The 19,996-nt window shown below is 41.0% G+C and overlaps 1 protein-coding gene across 2 annotated transcripts in view; it reads right to left on the reverse strand.

Annotated features, from left to right (window-relative positions):
• Positions 1–19,456, reverse strand: part of RASSF1 (Ras association domain family member 1) — a 39,516-nt gene extending 20,060 nt beyond the window's left edge. For both annotated transcript variants that reach the window (XR_014025120.1, XM_081317718.1), the window contains exons 1-2: positions 17,987–19,456; positions 3,242–3,363 (exon numbers count right to left, since the gene is read on the reverse strand). Coding sequence is in view for 1 of the 2 variants with exons in the window: in XM_081317718.1 (XP_081173844.1) it covers positions 3,242–3,363; positions 17,987–18,317 (453 nt within the window). In the remaining variant the exon portion in view is untranslated. The remainder of the gene's footprint in view (positions 1–3,241; positions 3,364–17,986) is intronic.
• Between the last annotated feature and the right edge of the window lie 540 nt (positions 19,457–19,996).

Genomic DNA, 19,996 nt, shown 5'->3' on the forward strand with positions numbered 1-19,996 from the left:
GTGTCTGCCTTGAAATTAGCCCACGTTGAACTAGAACAGCAGTCAAAACAGCACAGGAAATGTTTGATATTTTGTACTGTCACAAGCTTTCATAATTTTATGCTATAAAATGTTTCATACAAGTTGCCAAATTTCAATTCCATTTTGAATGCATTCTGTAAGTTAAGTCATTGGAGGTACCTTGGCTGAAAAATGGTTGCCCTATACCAGGGGTAGGCAACCTCGGTTCTTTTATGACTCATGGACTTCAACTCCCAGAATTCCTGAGTCAGCTATGCTGACTCAGGAATTCTGGGAGTTGAAGTCCATGAGTCATAAAAGAGCCGAGGTTGCCTGCCCTATACCACAGGTCTGCAACCCGCGGCTCCGGAGCCGCATGCGGCTCTTTCAGCCGTCTCCTGCGGCTCCCAGTCCTCTGCCATGTGCAGTCCAAAAAAAAAAGTGGGACTAAAAAAGTTCAACCAATCAATTCAAATATGCAGGGTAGGTGCATATCTCGCCTTGGCTCCACTCTTCAGTCAAACCCTGTTCTGCGCATGCGCGCATGTATGCGCATGTGCACACATTTTTTGCGGCTCCCAGTTTTTCCTTTTGTGAGGGAACCGGTTCCAAGTGGCTCTTTCATTGTTTCAGGTTGCTGACCCCTGCCCTATACCATTTTGCCCAGTTAAAAGTTAGCAGGAACAAGAGTTTTAGTGGCATACAAACAGATGAATGGTATGGTAATCCTACATCTCTTCCATTTTTTTCCTCTGCAGAGTGGAAACTTGCTATTTTATTACTAGGTTTTTATCCCACCATTTTATATATATAACTCAAGGTGACAACCATACCTAATATTCCTGTCTATTTTTCCCCACAGCAATCATGTAAGGTGGGTTGGGCCAAAAGTGACTGCTCCACCTTGCTGGCTTTCATGCCCTAAGGCAGTGGTTCCCAACTGGGGGTGCAAGACGATATTCCAGGGGGTCCAAAGCTTGGCTTTTCAAAATTATAGTGTATATGCATAACTTGCCATTATTTTGAACTTTTGTAAGGGGTGCGAGAATGTATCAAGCATTCTAGGGGCGCAGGGTATAGAAAAGGTTGGGAGCCGCTGCGCTAAGGGAAGCCTGGAACTCACAGTTTTTTGGTTTCTAAGCCAGCACCTCAATGACTATGATAATAAACAAGGCCCAAGACCAGAAAGGTTGGCTGGACCACATACCAGAAAACTGACTACAGGTAGTCCTCAATTTAAGACTGTAATTGCCCCCAGAATTAGGGTTAAAAGTTGTACTAGTCATTAAGTGGGTCACCATGTGACACCTGATTTTATAATCTATTTTTTATGGTAGTTGTTTAGCAAACGTGGTCATTAAGCAAACCCGCTGTCCACAATGGGCATTTTTTAAAATCAGAAACGAAGTAAATGCCAGTTTCTGGCAATAAGTGTCATAAATTACATTCGTGTGATCATGGGACACTGCAAACAGCTGTAAATGTGGGCTGGTATCCAACTGCCCAAAATACAATTCTGTGGGGCAGAATTGGAACTTCAAATCCAGCTTGTAAGTAGCCTTGGAGAGGTCTATGTAACTCTGAATGGGCACTAAGTGACTGGTCATAAGTCAAGGACTACTTGTAGTCTCAATTTTAAGGCAAGAGAGAAGAGGGCTCATCATTTCAGACTGCATGCATTGATAGCACGTATCAATACCCCTTATGTTGTAATTGTATAGTAGGAGTGAAGTAGTAATGCAAGGGCAGAAAAAAATCTAACCTCTTACTTGCTATGACAGTGTTCTTTAAAAGAAGGAGAATTTTAAAAAGCCATTCCAAACTTGCTTTCTGAAATGGCAATGTTCCCCAAGCAATTAAATCTGTAAAGCAGTGCTCAAAGGGAAAGAGATACCAAGCCAGGTGGGCTTTTAAGATACTTAATACAATAGCTTAAATTATATAGCAGTGTATAACAGACAGGAACAGAAGAGCATTGGGTATATATTTCTGTAAGGGATACTAGATAATTTATTCTCATCTGGGAATATGTATGAGTTATGTTGCTAAGTGGTATGGTACTATAGCTCCAATAGATGACAAAGTGTTAATTGCAGTGAACCTTTCCAGCTGGTCTGTTGGGAATCTTGCCTATCTAGGTGCTTGGTTTGTAACCCCCCCCCCCCCCAAGTACTGACCTCAGGGTCATTTTGGCAGTATCAAGTTCCAGCTGTAGAGAGCAGCATCACCATTAGAAGATGAAATTGGATCTTTCAAAACCACCCTGACACATTTATGATCTTGTTTGCCTTCTGCCAAGTCTCAGATTGTATTGAAAATAGAATATTATTTTGTGAGTGCAATAAAGCTTTCCCTCTGTTTTAGGAAAATTATTTCGACCAGACAGAGGAACATTGGATTATTTACAGTAATGTGTCACCTAAATAATAGCCCCCATTTTTTTCTGGAGTGATATTACTAAACATTCTACTGGGAATGTTTGTAAGTGCTTGTAAATCAGGTGTAATTTGTGATGTCGCAAAACTAGTGAACCCAGCAGCTCCAGGTGCCATGACCTAGAGACCACCTAGTGCAATATACAGTCACTTTATGTTGACTATTGACCCATTCAATCTAATGGTGGCTCTTAGTAAACTTAGAGGCAATTCACTTGCTATGTGAAATCCTTTATCTACAAAATATAAAGAAGGATTCTTGGATCTTTTGCTTCATTTTGGAATGTTCTTTGCCATTCCAATGTAACAATGCAACCTCCTCCTTCCATTGCATTATTATTTAATTAGGGGACTGGAGGCTAAAACATGTAAGGAACGGTTGCTGGAATTAGGTATGTCTAGTTTAATGAAGAGAAGGACAAGGAGTGAAATCATAGCAGTGTTCCGATATCTCAGGGGCTGCCATAAAGAAGAGGGAGTCAAGCTATTCTCCAAAGCGCCCGAAGGCAGGACAAGAAGCAATGGATGGAAACTGGTCAAGGAGAGAAGCAACCTAGAACTAAGGAGAAACTTCCTGACAGTTAGAACAATTAATCAGTGGAACAATCTGCCTCCAGAAGCTATGAATGCTCTAACACTGGAAGTTTTTAAGAAGAGACTGGACAGCCATTTGTCTGAAATGGTATAAGATTTCCTGTCTGAGCAGGGGATTGGACTAGAAGACCTCCAAGGTCCCTTCCAACTATATTATTATTATTATTATTATTATTATTATTATTATTATTATTTATTATTAAAAATCTTACCACATTAGTGTCTTTTTCTATTGTCTGCTCATTGCCTTCTTCCTGCTCATTTTTATATCTGGGACCCCTGCAATCAAGTCGGATTAGAGCACGGCATCGATAATGACAGATGAACTTGCAATCTAAGGGGAAAAAATAAACCCAGAAGTTACAGGGACAAAATTAGGTAGAAAAGAAATGTCACAAATAAGCGATCAAGCAGGTCATGTAATTTCAACAATATGCTTTGATCATTCACTCATATTTTCACCCCAAAATTTTAATTTATTTATTTATTAATTTAATTTCTATACCGCCCTTCTCCCGAAGGACTCAGGGCGGTGTACAGGGCAATAAAATGCAATAAAAATACAATAGACAATAGACAATAATGAGCATTTTCTTCTAACAATTTTTAGAATTTTCATTTCAACTTTGATATTTTTGTTCCATGCAGGCCTAATCTCCAGGCCACAGCCATTGAAAAGACAACAGGCCAAATAAAGATTGAGATCTCCCATGCTTCAGATGAAAGGCCTGAAAGAGCCTCTGTATCCCAGTGCATCACCTTTCTTTGGCAGCTGATCTGCTGCCTGTAAAGATAAAAGCCTTATTTTTAAAGAAGGAGACTGCTTATTGAGCTGTAACTGCTGCCTAGGAAGTATGCTCATTTGAAAGGAATGTCTAATGCCAATCACGTGCTAGGGCACAGTGCCGTCCTCGCCTCGCCCAAGAGAATGCCTTCCTTGATTGCTTTTTTTTCTCTCAATATGTACATTCCAAGTAGTTTGTGCTTGTCTCTTGGACTGTCCAGAACGGACTGCAATCAAACACCAAAATATGCTTGCTCAATTTTCCTCAATTTTCCTATGGTCTTCTTAATATATGATGGATGGTTTGCAACATCCTTTATAAACTGACTGGTTCAGACTTGTTCACAGTTAACTTTGCGGTGGAGAGGCAAGTTATAGAATGTACATTTTGACAGAAATATCTATGATTGGATATTGGTACCCAAGAATATAATGGCATAATTTGCCTCATGATGTCATTTTTTACATAGTTTTCTGCCTGTGAACCTATGAGATATCTTCTATATGTGGAAATATCAACGCTTTCGGGGGGAAAATTGACAATACTTGTGAAAACAAGTTGAAAGAAACTTGTGCATAGCAGGTGTTTTAGGAAGTCAGTCAGATGAAAAATGTTCACAACTGTGAAAATCTTAAGTGTTTAAAAATGGATGTTTCTGAATATCTCATTTTATTTCTAGTCTTTGAGCTCCATTTCTTGAGCTTTGTCATTGGGTCCCTTATTATTCTCTTTATCGACGCTAATTCTGGCTCTCTGATTTTGTATTCTAAATTCAACCGCCCCCTTATATGTTGTCACTTTCCGGATGTTCTTAGTCTGGATGATACAATGTGGGCATAACTTTCTATTCCTACATAGGATTTCAGATTGCATGTGCTCCCATTATCTTAGATTGAACATAGAAAAAAATAGAGGTTATTCTGTTTCACCCTGATCATCTTGTCTCATCTCTTCCTGTTTTTCACGTTTCAGCCCTGTGTGTTACAGATCTCCCTAGCTGTGAGAAGCTTAGGAGTCCAAATCAACAATAAGCTATGTTTAAGACCTTTAATTAATTTTATTTATTTAAATAATTTATATGGCCAATCACCTCACAAAAATGCGTATGGACGGCATATGGAAATTAAAAATCACAAAATAAAACCCCTGATGCCCAAGATAAAATCTTAAAACCCACAAAAGAGAAAAATCACAAAAAGAAAACACATCAACCTAACTTTTCTCACCTAACTATGTGACTCAAAGGCTTGGGCAAACAGCTACTACATAAGGCTGTTGCTGCCACCAAGAAGGAACAACTCTGACATCCATCAAGAGGACACTGTCTGATGGAAAGGGAATGGAATATGGTCTCTCTGTTAGATCTGGTAGGGTGAGCAGAAATAATGAAAGAGAAGCAGTGTTCAAATAATCCGCCCTACGCTATTTAGGGTTTTAGAGGTGATAGGCAGCATCTTGTAGGCACCATGAAGAGCAGTGGTGTTATATGAGCATAACAAGAAATATCAAAACTTGCTATGCTGCTCCACTGCATCTAAATGCTCTTCAAGAATAGCCCTACATGCAGTACATTACCTTACATTAATCCAAATAAAAGGTGACTAAGATATGACTCTCCACTAGCAAGGCCTTCCAGTCCAAGAATGGGTGCAATTGGTGCACAGGATGAGCTAGTGCAAAGACTTTCCTAGCCATAGCTGCCACCTGTTCTTTGAGCAGGAACAGTGAATCCAATGGGCTTCTAAACTGCACTCCAGTTCTGTCTGGGAAATGTACCCACAGTCAGAACTGAAGATGAAAAAATGTCCAGAACAAGGGCACTTAAACACCATAGTGACTCATCTTCCTGTGCTTGAGTTGAAGCCTGTTGTTCTCCTTCCAGATTCTTAGCCATTGCTTGGTCAGCCCTAGATGGACAAGTATAACTGGACACTAGCAGCACAGTGATGATACTGTACCCTATGCCCTTAGTAACTTCACTCAATGGCTTCATGTAGATATTAAATAGGAGCCAAGAGAGGCTAAAATGCTGAGAGCCCCCTTAAAGCAGGGGCTTGTGTTTGACCTCTCCCCAACCCAACACTAATTGGAACTGACCAAGAGAGGAAAAGAATCACCATGATACAGTGCCTTCTCTTCCAACTCTTCAAAGCTGGCCCAGCTTTATCCATTATCCATACTTTTCCATGTGGATTGAGGTTTTAAGAAAGACACCGCTACAAATGGGTGGTCAACACTGGTTATTTGAAAGCCCTGCTGGTTGATCATGTGCTGGTCGTGCCTGTGCATTTGTCCCAGGGTCATGCCAAGGTCATTTGAATCTAGAATAGCCACTTTTACACTTAGGAGCTCCATTTTACTGCAGTAAATTTGTGCCAGGATTACACTTAAAATTTGATTACAGTGCTTAAAGTATAAAAGTATAAAAAAGTCTTAGATTACTTCTTTTACATTGGCTCCTGTGAAGTTGCTGTAAAATAAACTAATACTTATTTTTCAGTTTGAATGTATAGTGATTAATATTATATGTCATGAACAATTGTGGTTTCATTTTATGCCTTTACTGCACATGTGCATTATGAATAAAATTATTACCATTAAATGGTAGAATTTTATCCAGTTACACCCATCTGCTTGTATATTGATGTCTGGTGTACAAAGGCTCCCTTAAAAAAAACCTGGTCTATTAAGATCCACAGTGTTATAACAGGTTCAGCTAGGTGCTGCCACCTGCTGTGGCATTTCATATATCTAGATTATACTACATTCTAAAGCTATGTCAAACTCTTGGTTTGGTTGCCAAAATCCTCTACTTTGCCTTTAATTGGAGTATCCAATATTACAAAATCAGTGGGCTCAAATTTTAAAATGTGTATGATTCTGATGATTTCAAACTAGTTAATCCAACAATATATATAAAATTGACTGGTTATAAGGATGCTGGATACAATTTCCTGCTTGTACAAGTTATGGTTTCTATAGTTACTGTTATACAGAGTAAGGATGAATAATGGAGACAAAAATTAAGGAATTTCATTCAATTGTTTTTGTTTCTAATGAAACAATTTTGGTAAAGTTATAACGTATCATTGTTGTTTTGGCTTAATATATGGAATAAAGTTTAGTTCAGAAGTGGCATATATATTTCTTGCCCAGTTCTAACTCAAAATAAATTAATGGACTTTAGAACTCCAAGTATAGAGGAAATATTAATACCATATTAGTTAAACCAATCCATACATCTGATGAAGTGAACAGCAGCTCATGAAAGCTTATACCTTAAAATATACTTATGCTATCAGATTTTTCCTGATATTTGGCTTGCCACAAAATATATACTTATCTTTATAAAAATGTTTAGCTGTATAGCTATGAGAGACAATTAGACAAATTCATGAAGGATAAAGCTATCAAAGACTATCCGGTTATGATACTTACATAATTATGTTAGTATCAAAAATAGCTTGACTCTGAATGTTAGTTGTTGAGGAATATGAATGATGTGAGAGGATGATACTGTGATTGTAGGGTAGTAATATATTATCCAGGAACATCTGCTTGGATAGTGAAGCAATAAAATGTTGAATTCAATTAACTTGGGCCTGATTTGGCACACTGTCTTTTAAAAATCTAATATCCCGTAGTGACTAATTTACATCTGCTGATTTTAGTGCATAATAAGATGGCCTTGAGTTAATATCTACTTTACTTAATTGGATATATGCAAAAATTACATCAGTTCCAAATAGATGACTATATTTCTCTTTTAGCAAACATAACAAAGAGTCTGGTGGTACTGTATGTTCTCTGCCGGTGATATTACATAACTTAATAACATCATCCACCATATTAGAGGAACATATTTTTTTTCAATGTGGTAAACGTCATAATCTCTAAGCAATGCCTGGTACATTTTATACTGGACTACTGCCTACTAAGTACACAAATGAGAAAATGAGATAAAAATCTTATATTAGAAATGAATATATCAATATAGAGCTGGAGAAAGATATCAACTCATCAAGGCACCTTACTCACTGCATAAACACTGTCTTTGATTTTGCAGACAAATATTAGTCAGTAGATATATGTGAGATATAAATGCACAGGAGCACTAGATATTAGATGCACCAGAGACAGAAAATGATTTCCCAGATGACTAGGGAAGGAAGTCAGGAAAAAAACATTAAAAAAACAAAACAAAATCAGAGAAAAGTTCAGAGTATATAAAGCAAACATCCTGAAAAATGACAGGCTCAGAATAAAATTCCTGCTAGTGCAGGCATGTCAAACTCGCGACGTCACGTGACGTCGCGCGACGAATCGGAACTTTTTCCCATTGCCGAAAATGGGATGGGCGCAGTTTCTCCGTGACGCTCTGGCCCACGGGCCGGCAGTTTGACACCCCTGTGCTAGTGAATACAGATATATTTTAAAGAAGATGTGATTATTTTTTACTTGGCTGCTAAAAGCTTGAGGAGAATAAAGGTAAATCAGCATTAACCAATAATTACACATGCTGCAAATACAATTTAGAAATGGGCATAAACCAGATCATATAATTATATCAGAGTTAAACCCTCCGGCCCTTCCTCCTTCACCTACTGACATGTTTGGAAGGTATGTTATAGGCGCTGGGACTATGAAGGACCAGACTTGTCCATTTTCACAAGTCATGGCCAGTTACTAAACAAAAAAGAACGAAACCTAGAGAAAGGAAGAGGTTGTAGGAATATTGGTGACCCAGAGAGTATTTAGTTTAGTTTACTTTTACTTTCCCCTTCATGGATTACTGCCTTGTCGTGGTGAAGGGGCTTGCGTAATTCAATGAAGCTATGAGCTATGCCGTGCAGGGCCACCCAAGACGGAAAGGTCATAGCAGAGAGTTCTGACAAAACGTGATCCACTGGAGAAGGAAATGGCAACCCACTCCAGTATCTTTGCCATGAAAACCCTATGGACAGTACCAAAAGGCAAAACGATATGACGCTGGAAGATGAGTCCCTCAGGTCGGAAGGCGTCCAATATGCTACTGGGGAAGAGCAGAGGGCTAGTACTAGTAGCGCCAGAAAGAATGAAGCGACTGGGCCAAAGCCGAAAGGACGCTCAGCTGTGGATGTGTCTGGTGGTGAAAGGAAAGTCCGATGCTGTAAAGATTTTTTCTCCATAGGAACCTGGAATGTAAGATCCATGAATCAAGGCAAGCTGGACGTGGTCAAACAAGAGATGACAAGACTAAACATCGACATCTTAGGTATCAGCGAACTAAAATGGACAGGAATGGGTGAATTTAATTCAGATGACCATCAGGTATACTACTGCGGGCAAGAATCCCTCAGAACAAATGGAGTAGCCTTCATAGTCAATAAAAGAGTAGGAAAAGCAATACTGGGATACAATCCTCAAAATGACAGAATGATCTCAGTTCGAATCCAAGGCAAACCATTCAATATCACAGTAGTCCATGCCCCAACCACCGGTGCTGAAGAGGATGAAATTGACCGGTTCTATGAAGCCCTACAGCACCTTATAGAACTAACACCCAAAAGTGATGTCCTTATCGTCATGGGGGATTGGAATGCTAAAGTAGGAAGCCAAAAGATAACTGGAATAACAGGCAAGTTTGGCCTTGGAGTACAAAATGAAGCAGGGCACAGGCTGATAGAATTTTGTCAAGAGAATACGATGGTCATAGCAAACACTCTTTTCCAACAACCCAAGAGACGGCTTTACACATGGACATCACCAGACGGTCAACACAGAAATCAGATTGACTATATGCTCTGCAGCCAAAGATGGAGAAGCTCTATACAGTCAGTAAAAACAAGACCAGGAGCTGACTGTGGCTCAGACCATGAGCTTCTTGTTGCAAAGTTTAGGCTTAAATTAAAGAAAGTAGGGAAAAGCGCTAGGCCAGTCAGGTATGAATTAAATCATATCCCTGTTCAATATACAGTAGAGGTGACAAATAGATTTAAGGAATTAGATCTGATAGACAGAGTGCCTGAAGAACTATGGACAGAGGTTCGCAACATTGTACAACAGGTAGCAACCAAAACCATCCCAAAGAAAAAGAAATGCAAGAAAGCAAAATGGCTGTCTGAGGAAGCTTTGCAAATAGCTGAGGAAAGGAGGGAAGCGAAAGGCAAGGGAGAAAAAGAAAGATATGCCCAATTAAATGCAGAATTCCAAAGAATAGCTAGAAGAGATAAGAATGCCTTCTTAAATGAACAATGCAAAGAAATAGAAGAAAACAATAGAATAGGGAGGACCAGAGATCTTTTCAAGAAAATTGGAGAGATGAAAGGAACGTTTCATGCAGAAATGGGCATGATAAAGGACCAAAATGGCAGGGACCTCACAGAGGCAGAAGAGATTAAGAAGAGGTGGCAAAATTACACAGAAGAACTATACAGGAATGAGTTTAACATCCCTGACAATCACAATGAGGTGGTCACTGACCTCGAGCCAGACATCCTAGAATGTGAAGTGAAGTGGGCCTTAGAAAAGCTGAGCAACAACAAAGGCTAGTGGAGGTGACAGTATTCCAGCTGAGCTATTCAAAATCTTAAAAGACGATGCAGTAAAAGTGCTACACTCAATTTGCCAGCAAATTTGGAAAACTCAACAGTGGCCACAGGATTGGAAAAGATCAGTTTACATTCCAATTCCAAAGAAAGGCAGTGCCAAAGAATGTTCAAACTATCGCACCATTGCACTCATTTCTCATGCTAGTAAAGTTATGCTTAAAATTCTACAAGCTAGACTCCAGCAGTATGTAGATTGAGAACTACCAGAAGTACAGGCAGGATTTAGAAGAGGCAGAGGAACTAGAGATCAAATTGCTAACATACGCTGGATCATGGAGAAAGCTAGAGAGTTCCAGAAAAACATCTACTTCTGCTTCATTGACTATGCTAAAGCCTTTGATTGTGTGGATCATAACAAACTGTGGCAAGTCCTTAAAGAGATGGGCATACCAGACCATCTTATTTGGCTCTTGAGAAACCTATATGCGGGCCAAGAAGCAACAGTGAGAACTGGACACGGAACCACTGATTGGTTCAAAATTGGGAAAGGAGTCCGGCAAGGCTGTATACTGTCGCCTTGCCTATTTAATTTATATGCAGAGCACATCATGAGAAAGGCAGGGCTAGATGAATCAAAAGTTGGAATTAAGATTGCCGGAAGAAACATCAACAACCTAAGATATGCAGATGACACCACTCTAATGGCAGAAAGTGAAGAGGAACTAAAGAGCCTCTTGTTGCGAGTGAAGAAGGAGAGTGCAAAACTTGGGTTGAAACTAAACATTAAGAAAACCAAGATCATGGCATCTGGCCCTCTCAATTCCTGGCAAATAGATGGGGAAGAAATGGAGGTAGTGACAGATTTTATTTTCCTGGGCTCCAAGATCACTGCAGATGGGGACTGTAGCCAAGAAATTAAAAGACGCTTGCTCCTTGGGAGGAAAGCCATGGCAAATCTAGACAGCACACTAAAAAGCAGAGACATCACCCTGTCAACAAAAGTGCGTATAGTCAAGGCTATGGTCTTCCCAGTTGCAATGTATGGCAGTGAAAGCTGGACCATAAGAAAGGCTGAGCGCCAAAGAATTGAAGCCTTTGAACTCTGGTGCTGGAGAAGACTCCTGCGAGTCCCTTGGACTGCAAGGCGATCAAACCGGTCAGTCCTAGAGGAGATCAACCCTGACTGCTCTTTAGAAGGCCAGATCCTGAAGCTAAAACTCAAATACTTTGGCCATCTAATGAGAAGGAAGGACTCACTGGAGAAGAGCCTAATGCTGGGAAAGATTGAGGGCAATAGAAGAAGGGGACGACAGAGAATGAGGTGGCTGGATGGAGTCACTGCAGCAGTGGGTGTGAGCTTGAATGGACTCCGGAGGATGGTGGAGGACAGGAAGGCCTGGAGGAACGTTGTCCATAGGGTCGCGATGGGTCGGACACGACTTCGCAACTAACAACAACAACACTTTTACTTTTATTAAATTTGTATACCGCCCTTCTCCCGAAGGACTCAGGGCGGTTAACAGGGCATATATAAATAACAATACAAAAATTAAATTCCATATCCATACTTTTTTTTTGCAATAAATGGATCTCAGACAATATGCTATGTTATTCTTAGGAGAGGTTTTATGTATTAATAGTTCTGTTAGTGAAATTTTAAATGTCTCTGAAGTAGACTTTTCGAAAGATCTGACTTTATATATCAAATCACATATTGAAAAACTGCAACAGAATTTAAACTTAACTCATCATATTGTCACAAGATATAGAACATAACTTCCTTCTATCCTGTGCCTGTTAAAAAAAAAGAAAACAGCTGTATGCTGCCTGTGATTCAGTGATAATTTAAAGACATTTTTCCTTATGCATGCCTGATTCTGATATGACATTGCGCACCACAGTACAACACAATTATATTCCATTTCAGATTGGAAAGCAACTAACTTAATTAAACTTAGTTTATTTTATTTCAGTTAATAGAATAGCCTAGGCATGATTCAATGACCAGTCTAGTTTCAAGAAGAAATTATAATCTGAAATAAAATGGTATATTGAAATCATGTAGGATTTGTTCTTAAATAGCAGAAAATTAGAGGTGCCAACCATTTTCAAAAACTATGTTATTAGAGTGATCACAAGTTTGTTTGCTTAAATAAGATGAATCCTACTTTTTCAGAACAAAGAATTTCTAGCCCATCAATACATTTTTGCATTGGCCAACCAGATATTTATAAGGCCATAAGCAATACACGAACCTTCCAGTTCATGTTCCCTAGTAGTCAGCAGAACTTTTTTAAAGTATTACTGGCCCACTAGCATAAGGAAATTTAATTTGTTTTATATATCAACATTTATATTTATGATTTATAAATATAAATCATACTGTATATATGATTATATGTCAACATTTATGTTTTATATTTAAATCATGCTTGCCACAATATAAGTCATTATATATGAGAATCCAAAACGTGTGAGTATACTGCATGCATTCTGTCACTAAGCAGTGCAGTCATGTAACATCATAATTTACGACCTCACTTAGGATGGAAACTCTGGTTCCACTTAACAGTGTTAACTGATAAAAAGAACTAAAGAAAGAGTTTCCAGAAGAATAAATAGAGTCAAGAAGAAAACCAATCAAATACTTTGGGATGAGCTGAAGTGAGAGAAGGAGTATTCTAAACATTTGAATGAGAATGAAGGTGATAGAATTAAGTTCAAACCAGCGCTATCTTTATTACTAGGCAAGAATGGTTCATTGTTAAAATGCTGCAAAACAGAGAAGCTGCAGGTATAGACGATGTAATAATAAGTAGTATGTTAAATATGGGTATGCTTTACATATATATAATGGTTGTGCAATTTGTGTAATGTATGTATGAGGATTCCATAAATCCCTGGCCGGAGGTTGTACAGATCAGTTTTTTGCTCTTCAACAGGTCACTGAGAAATTTATGAATATTAGAAAGGGTGAGAAAAGAAGGGGGTAGAAGGAGGGGGAGGAGGAGGAGGAGAAGAAAGAGGCGAAGAACGAGGACTTCTTTGAGTATGTTCAAAACAAGAGGAGTCATAAAAATGGTCAGTCTGCTGGGTGGAGAAGATAGTGACGAGCAACAGGGAAAACGCTGGACTCCTTAATTCCTGTTTGCACCTGTCTTTTTGCATAAGGAAAGTGGTCTAGTCTATCAGAAGTCACACTGTATGTGTGTGTGTTGGGGGGGGAGGGGTAGAAGATAAATGAGGTCAAAATAGATAAGCAACTAATGAGAGAACTCATACCAACTTTGAATGAATTCAAATCCCCAGGTCTGGATTGATAATATTCTAGGATGCCAAAGTAACTGATGAATGTGGTCTTAGAGCCAAAGATGAGAATTCCTGAAATTCAGTGGAAATGTTTTTAGAAAGAAAAGGAGGAAGGAGGATGTGGACTCAAGAAACTATCAGCTTGACATCTGTATCTGGGAAAATCCTAGAAATGATAATCAAGCAATGGACTCTATCCAACAAAACACATTTCAGTACAAAGGAATATAAGGCTCTAAACTTAGGGGGGGGGAACCAGATGCACAGGTACAAGATAGGTGATATCTAGCTCAGCAACTGAAAAAGGTTTAGGATATTGGTAGACTACACATTAAGCATAAGCAAGCAACACACTGTAGCTGCCAAAAAAGAGCAATGCAATTTGGGTTGTATCAATAGAGACAGTATAAAAATGATGGCAAATGATAATTCACTTTTATGCTGCATGAACAGGCTGCATCTGGAATACATTATTCAATTCTGGTTTTCACAATTTAGGAAAGATCCTGAGAAGCTTAAAAAAGTAGAGAAAAAGGTGATGAAGATGGTGGCTTGTATGCTAAACTTATGAAGAACAGTTAGAAAATTGCTTATAGTTTAAAGCAGGGGTATCACACTCACAGCATCACATGACGTGTCGCGATGTATCACAACTATTTTGCCATTGCCGGCAATGGGGTGGGCACGGTTTCGCTATGATGCATCCGGCCTATGAGCCGGCAGTTTGATACCCCTGGTTTAAAGAAACAAATATGAAGTGGAGACATAATAGAGTTATCTAATTCTTGAAGGGCTATCATGGAGAAGGGGGTATGGATTTATTCTCCATAATACCCAAAGGTAGAGTAAGAACCTTTGCATGGAAGCTTTATTTATTCAAACTGAAAATAAGGAGGTACTTCCTGGCCAAGAGGACTATTAAGCAGTGGAACAGCCTGCCTCTTGGACAGTCATGGATGTCCTGAAGGTTTTCAAGCAAATTTTGGACAGCCATTAGTCTGGCTTGAGTATTCCTGCTCTGAGCAAGGGCTAGATAAAATATTACCAAGATCTTTTCCAAGTCTATGAGTCAATGAGTTGCTCCTTTGTAAGTTCTCAGATAGAAATACTTGAGCCTGGAATTGAACTCATACATGCATGTTATCACTAAAGTACACACTGCACCAAAGTGACAAGATAATAGTCACCCCAGACAAGTCACAATATATTAGCCAAACCAGTATTTTTTTTTAGTATAGTCCTTTAAACAATATTATATTCGAGAGTCATGCTTGTGTGGATCTGATCAAATTATAGATATAAAATTATTTTGGAAGCAAGTGATTGCAGGATTCTAGAAACTGTTTATATGTATTAGAAAAATACAAAGATTACCATTGACTTTAAAAACTTTTGTTTTGTTTTTATCACAGTAAACTGAACTTTACTTGATAGGACAAAACAATTCAAATTTTGCTCAAGTTTGTGCAAAACAGTTTTCAGATTACAAACTGATCCAGTTTAAAAAAAAATGTAGTAAAATATAATGCCATGAACTCTCAGACTTAGATACCAATTCCTGTTTTATTAATTTCATGGCAATTTCTAAGCAGTAATTTGCAGTTGCATTATAATAATGTCATATTTTCATTCACATGCCTTTACAGAGCAAAAACGACATTTTTATTCTTCCCAATGCAAGAGAATGTTAGAAGTGTCTATGGAGATTCTCAGTCATCTGGGTCATGGTTGTCCCAAAGGTGCTTTTTCAAGAGGCAACTGGATTGTCTTTTTTGTCTTTGAAAACATTTTGCTTCTCATCCAAGAAGTTTCTTCAGCTCTGACTGGATGGTGGGGTATGGAAGGATTTATATTCCTTGCGGTCAGCTGGTCATTTGCATTCTTTTAAAGCAGACATGTCAAACTCGCAACGTCACGTGATGTCGCACAACTTATCAGAGCTTTTTCACCATTGCCAGCAACAGGGTGGGCGTGGTTTCCCAATGACACGTCCGGCCCATGGGCCGGCAGTTTGACACCCCTGTTTTAGAGAGTTGTTTGCATTTGCATTCTTTTCGAGAATCATTGAGGCCACTTGGAGGTTTACCTGTGTCCTACTCAGTTGACCCTGAGGACACAGATAAACCTCCAAATGACCTCAATGACTCTCTAAAAGAACACAAATAACCAGCTGTCTGCAAGGAATATAAGACTTTCCATTCCCCACCATCTAAAGGTAAAGGTTCCCCCGCACATGCGTGCTAGTCGTTTCCGACTCTAGGGGCCGGTGCTCATCTCCGTTTCAAAGCCAAAGAGCCAGCGCTTGTCCGAGGACGTCTCCATGGTCATGTGGCCGGCATGACTAGACGCCAAAGGCGCACGGAACACTGTTACCTTCCCACCGTAGTGGTCCCTATTTTTCTACTTGCATTTTTATGTGCTTTTGAACTGCTAGGTTGGCAGAAGCTGGGACGAGTAACAGGCGCTCACTCTGCTACACGGCACTCGGGATTCGACCCGCCAAACTGCCGACCTTCTGATCAACAAGCTCAGCGTCCTAACCCACTGAGCCACCACGTCCCACCCCACCATCTAATCAGAGCTAAAGAAACTTCTTGGATGAGAAGTGAAATATCTTCAAAGAAAAAGCAGAAAGTCCAATTGCCTCCTGAAAAAGCACCTTTGGGATGAGAATGTTGGAAAGAAATTATATAAACAAACTTGGCACTATTTCTGTCTTTCAACAAGATTATTCTCCCAAACCTAAACAAAACTGGACTAAAATTTGTATAAGAAACCAACAAAAGAAAGATTGAATTCAAATATGGGCCAGCTGTGGCCAGGTGTTGTGGCAAAACATGAATGAATGAACCTTTATTGTCAAAGTACAACCATGTATACATTGAGATTGACTGAGCCTCCCTTCGTGCCCCCACCCCCAACTTACAGTAACACAAACCCTCCATCTTATTACACCATGTGAACTAATTGCACAACACACTGGCCTCGCAAGTCAATCATACATAAAGTTTATAAAATTATTTCAGCCCATGGATAAAAGCTGTTCTTCAGCCTGTTGGTACGGCTGGCTATACTCCTATATCTCCTACCCAATGGTAGGAGAGTAAAGAGATACCTTCCAGGGTGTGAGTCGTCCCTGAGAATTTTCCTCACTCTTCCAAGGCAGCGAGCCCTGGCGATGTCATCCAGTGGTGTCAGGGGACAGCCCACAATGTCTTGTGCTGTGCTCACCACCCTCTGTAATGCCTTCCTATCCGCGGCTGTCAGACCAGCATACCAAACCACAATACCATACATTTTCCAGAAAGGAAACCTCTATGGGAAAAACAGCCAGGCAGTGGCTGGTAAGCTTGTTGACTGCTCCATTCTAAGCCCTTCTCTCACTCTCTCCTGGTTCTGTGACTCACAGCTCAGGGTATCCTGCCCATCCTGTGTTTCCCAATGTACAAATACACAAAATAGCAAGGGGAGAGCAGAAACAGGTCCACAGGCAACATGCATGACAGTCCTCTCATTAGACCCTCACAGTCACACTGTAACACATTTGCAGACACCCTAATTAGCCCCCTCCTGTAATATTCTCTTACACAGAGCACACAGGCAGCTTGCCAATGTTGGAAAAGAGAATGAAAAGAAGAAAAGATCTAATTATATTGCATGCCCATGTTCAATGGTTGCTCTGGATACAGTCTTTAGGAAATGCAATTTTCCCCAATATACAGCTTTCAAGGAAATCTTGAACCCATGCAATATACCACTTTCAGAGGATCTGTCATCTTGTTTTTCTTGCACAGCTCTTATACTGTACTTTCAATGCAAGAGGTTCCCTTTTTTCCCCCTTTTCTTTCTTTTTTTCTTTTTTAAAAAACGAGGTAACTAGTTTTCCCCCTGCTGAATCTGTGCCTGCCTTACTTAGTTGTTATAAAAATTCAGCCGGAAACAAGGTAACAACCTGATGCGGTTTGCATGGAATAGGAGTAAAGGTGCTAACATACCCCAAATTGTAAAGCTCCAAATAAATAAATAAATAAATAAATAAATAAATAAATAAATAAATAAATAAATAAATAAATAAATAAATAAACCTTTATTGTCAAAGTACAACATGTGTACATTGAGATTAGCTGAGCCTCCCCCTGTGCTCTCTCCCCCCAACTCACAGTGACAACAAACCCTCCATCCCACCACACTATGTGAACCAACTACACCACTAACGATACCTTATACACTAATGATACCTGATACACAACTAATGATACCTTAACTGGCCTCCTCCCCACTAGGCATCAACTTCTGCGAGCGGAACTTGGGAAAGTGAAGTTCCGGTACTCACAGATGCAACGGAGACGCTTTTTGTAGACGCCCCAGATGAACTCCCCGCACAGATCGCACCAGCTGGGCTGACTCTGAGTGCAGGATCTGAAGAGGTGTCCCTCGCCGAGTTCCTCGGTCAGTTTGGGATCGATCTGGCCAGCCAGAAGGCGGATCTGGCGAACGCGAGTCAAAAGCTCGGGCACTTTGCCGGGAGAGATCCTCAAGGCGTTGGCGCGCTCTAAGCGGACTGGCCGTTCGGCCGTGCCCCGCGGGCCGCGCGTCAGGTCCAGCTGCTCCTCCAGCCCCAGGGTCTGCAGTTCGATCATCTCTTGGGCCGTGGGACGCTTCATGCCCCCCGCCTGCGCTGAGGGCGGAAGGGAAGAAAGAGCCTGAGAACCCGCGTCGAGTCCTCATCCCATCCTCCCCCTCGGTGCTCGTCGGAATCCTCGCCTTTCGTGCGGTTTCTTCGATCCAGCTCTCCGCTCGCCTCCCCCGCCCCCCCGCCGTTTCGAAGCGGTCCGAAACAGTCACCGGGGATCTTTGCCGGGGCTCAGTCAGCGGAGTCTTTTTCTTCTCTTTTCTCCCACCCCATTCTTCCTTTCAACAAACGGGGTGGCTTTCTGGGCTTGACGGCAACGGCCTTCTCCTGCGCGGAAAGGCTGGGGAGGAAGGCGGCGACGGTTATGTGAACTCGGGCTGCTCCGAACCTTGTTTTGTTTTGTTTTGTTTACGCACAAGCAATCGGAGGAAAAGCCTCAGCTCGCCTCCTCTTTCATTCGGGTCCCTCTTCCCAGTGGAGGGAGGGAGGGAGGGAGACGCGGGCGGTGCCTCGCTTCGGAAGCTTTGGGGCCGACGCTCCCCCTCCTCACTTCCCGCCTTAAGGCACCTCCGGAACAAGAAGCGACTGCGCCGCAGAGGAGCCGGCCCCACGCGGGTTCGAGGCGAGCGGTAGTTTCACAGCGAGGCAGCTCCCCCTTGACGAGGCTGGAGGGTGGGGTAGGTGCGCGAAGGGTAGAGAGAATAATGTAGAACAGCGCCGCGTTTTCGGGGTTTTTTTCTATTTTTTTTTTAGCGGAGGGACGGCTGCCTTTGAATTAAAGAGAAAAAGGTTTAGTAGGGAAAGTTTAATAGTGAAAGTTGAAAGTTGCAATCTCCCCCGTCCCCCATCCTACTCTCCCTGTTCTTTATTTATTTTATTTATTTATTTTATTTATTTTATTTATTTTAATTCCATTTATATCCCGCCCTTCTCCGAAGACTCAGGGCGGCTTACAAGCTTAGCAGTAGCCTTCATTCTATGTATATGCCTGCTTGTTAGGGCTTTCACACACACCCCAAGCGGCATTATTACAAAGTCAGCTGTGTGGAAGTTGGGAACCACCGCGTGGCTTGCAAACGGGTGGGGCCTGATGTCAGCTCTGAGTAGAGGGAGCCAGCAGCATGGCCCTGAGAGAGAAATAGGGATGGCAAAGTGCTCACCTACTGTCACCAAGCAAATAACTGTTAAAAACAAACTCTTATTATTGATTGGGACTTAAGCTTGCTGGAGCCACTTTTCTCCTAGGACACAGGTCTGCAACCCGCGGCTCCGGAGCCGCATGCAGCTCTTTCAGCCTTCTCCTGCGGCTCCCAGTCCTCTGCCATGTGCAGTCCAAAAAAAAAAAGTGGGACTAAAAAGGTTCAACCAATGAATTCAAATATGCAGGGTAGGTGCATATTTCGCCTTGGCTCCTCTTCAAACCCTGTTCTGCGCATGCCCGCATGTACGCGCATGTGCACACATTTTTTGCGGCTCCCAGTTTTTCCTTTTGTGAGGGAACCGGTTCCGAGTGGCTCTTTCACTGTTTCAGGTTGCTGACCCCTGCCCTAGGACAACCACTTTAGACTCCAAGTTGATAGCTAGACAGCTGCCATCCCTTCTTTGTGTGGAACACCTTTTCGCTTAAGATTAGACAAAATATTGCTCTTTGTGTGCACACCACTTCTTCCAGGTGCAAAGGTTCTCTGAACCAGTCTCCTAAACTGGGGT

The sequence above is a fragment of the Vipera berus genome (assembly GCF_964194415.1).
Source record: "Vipera berus genome assembly, chromosome: 2".
NCBI classification, from domain to species: Eukaryota; Metazoa; Chordata; class Lepidosauria; order Squamata; family Viperidae; genus Vipera; species Vipera berus.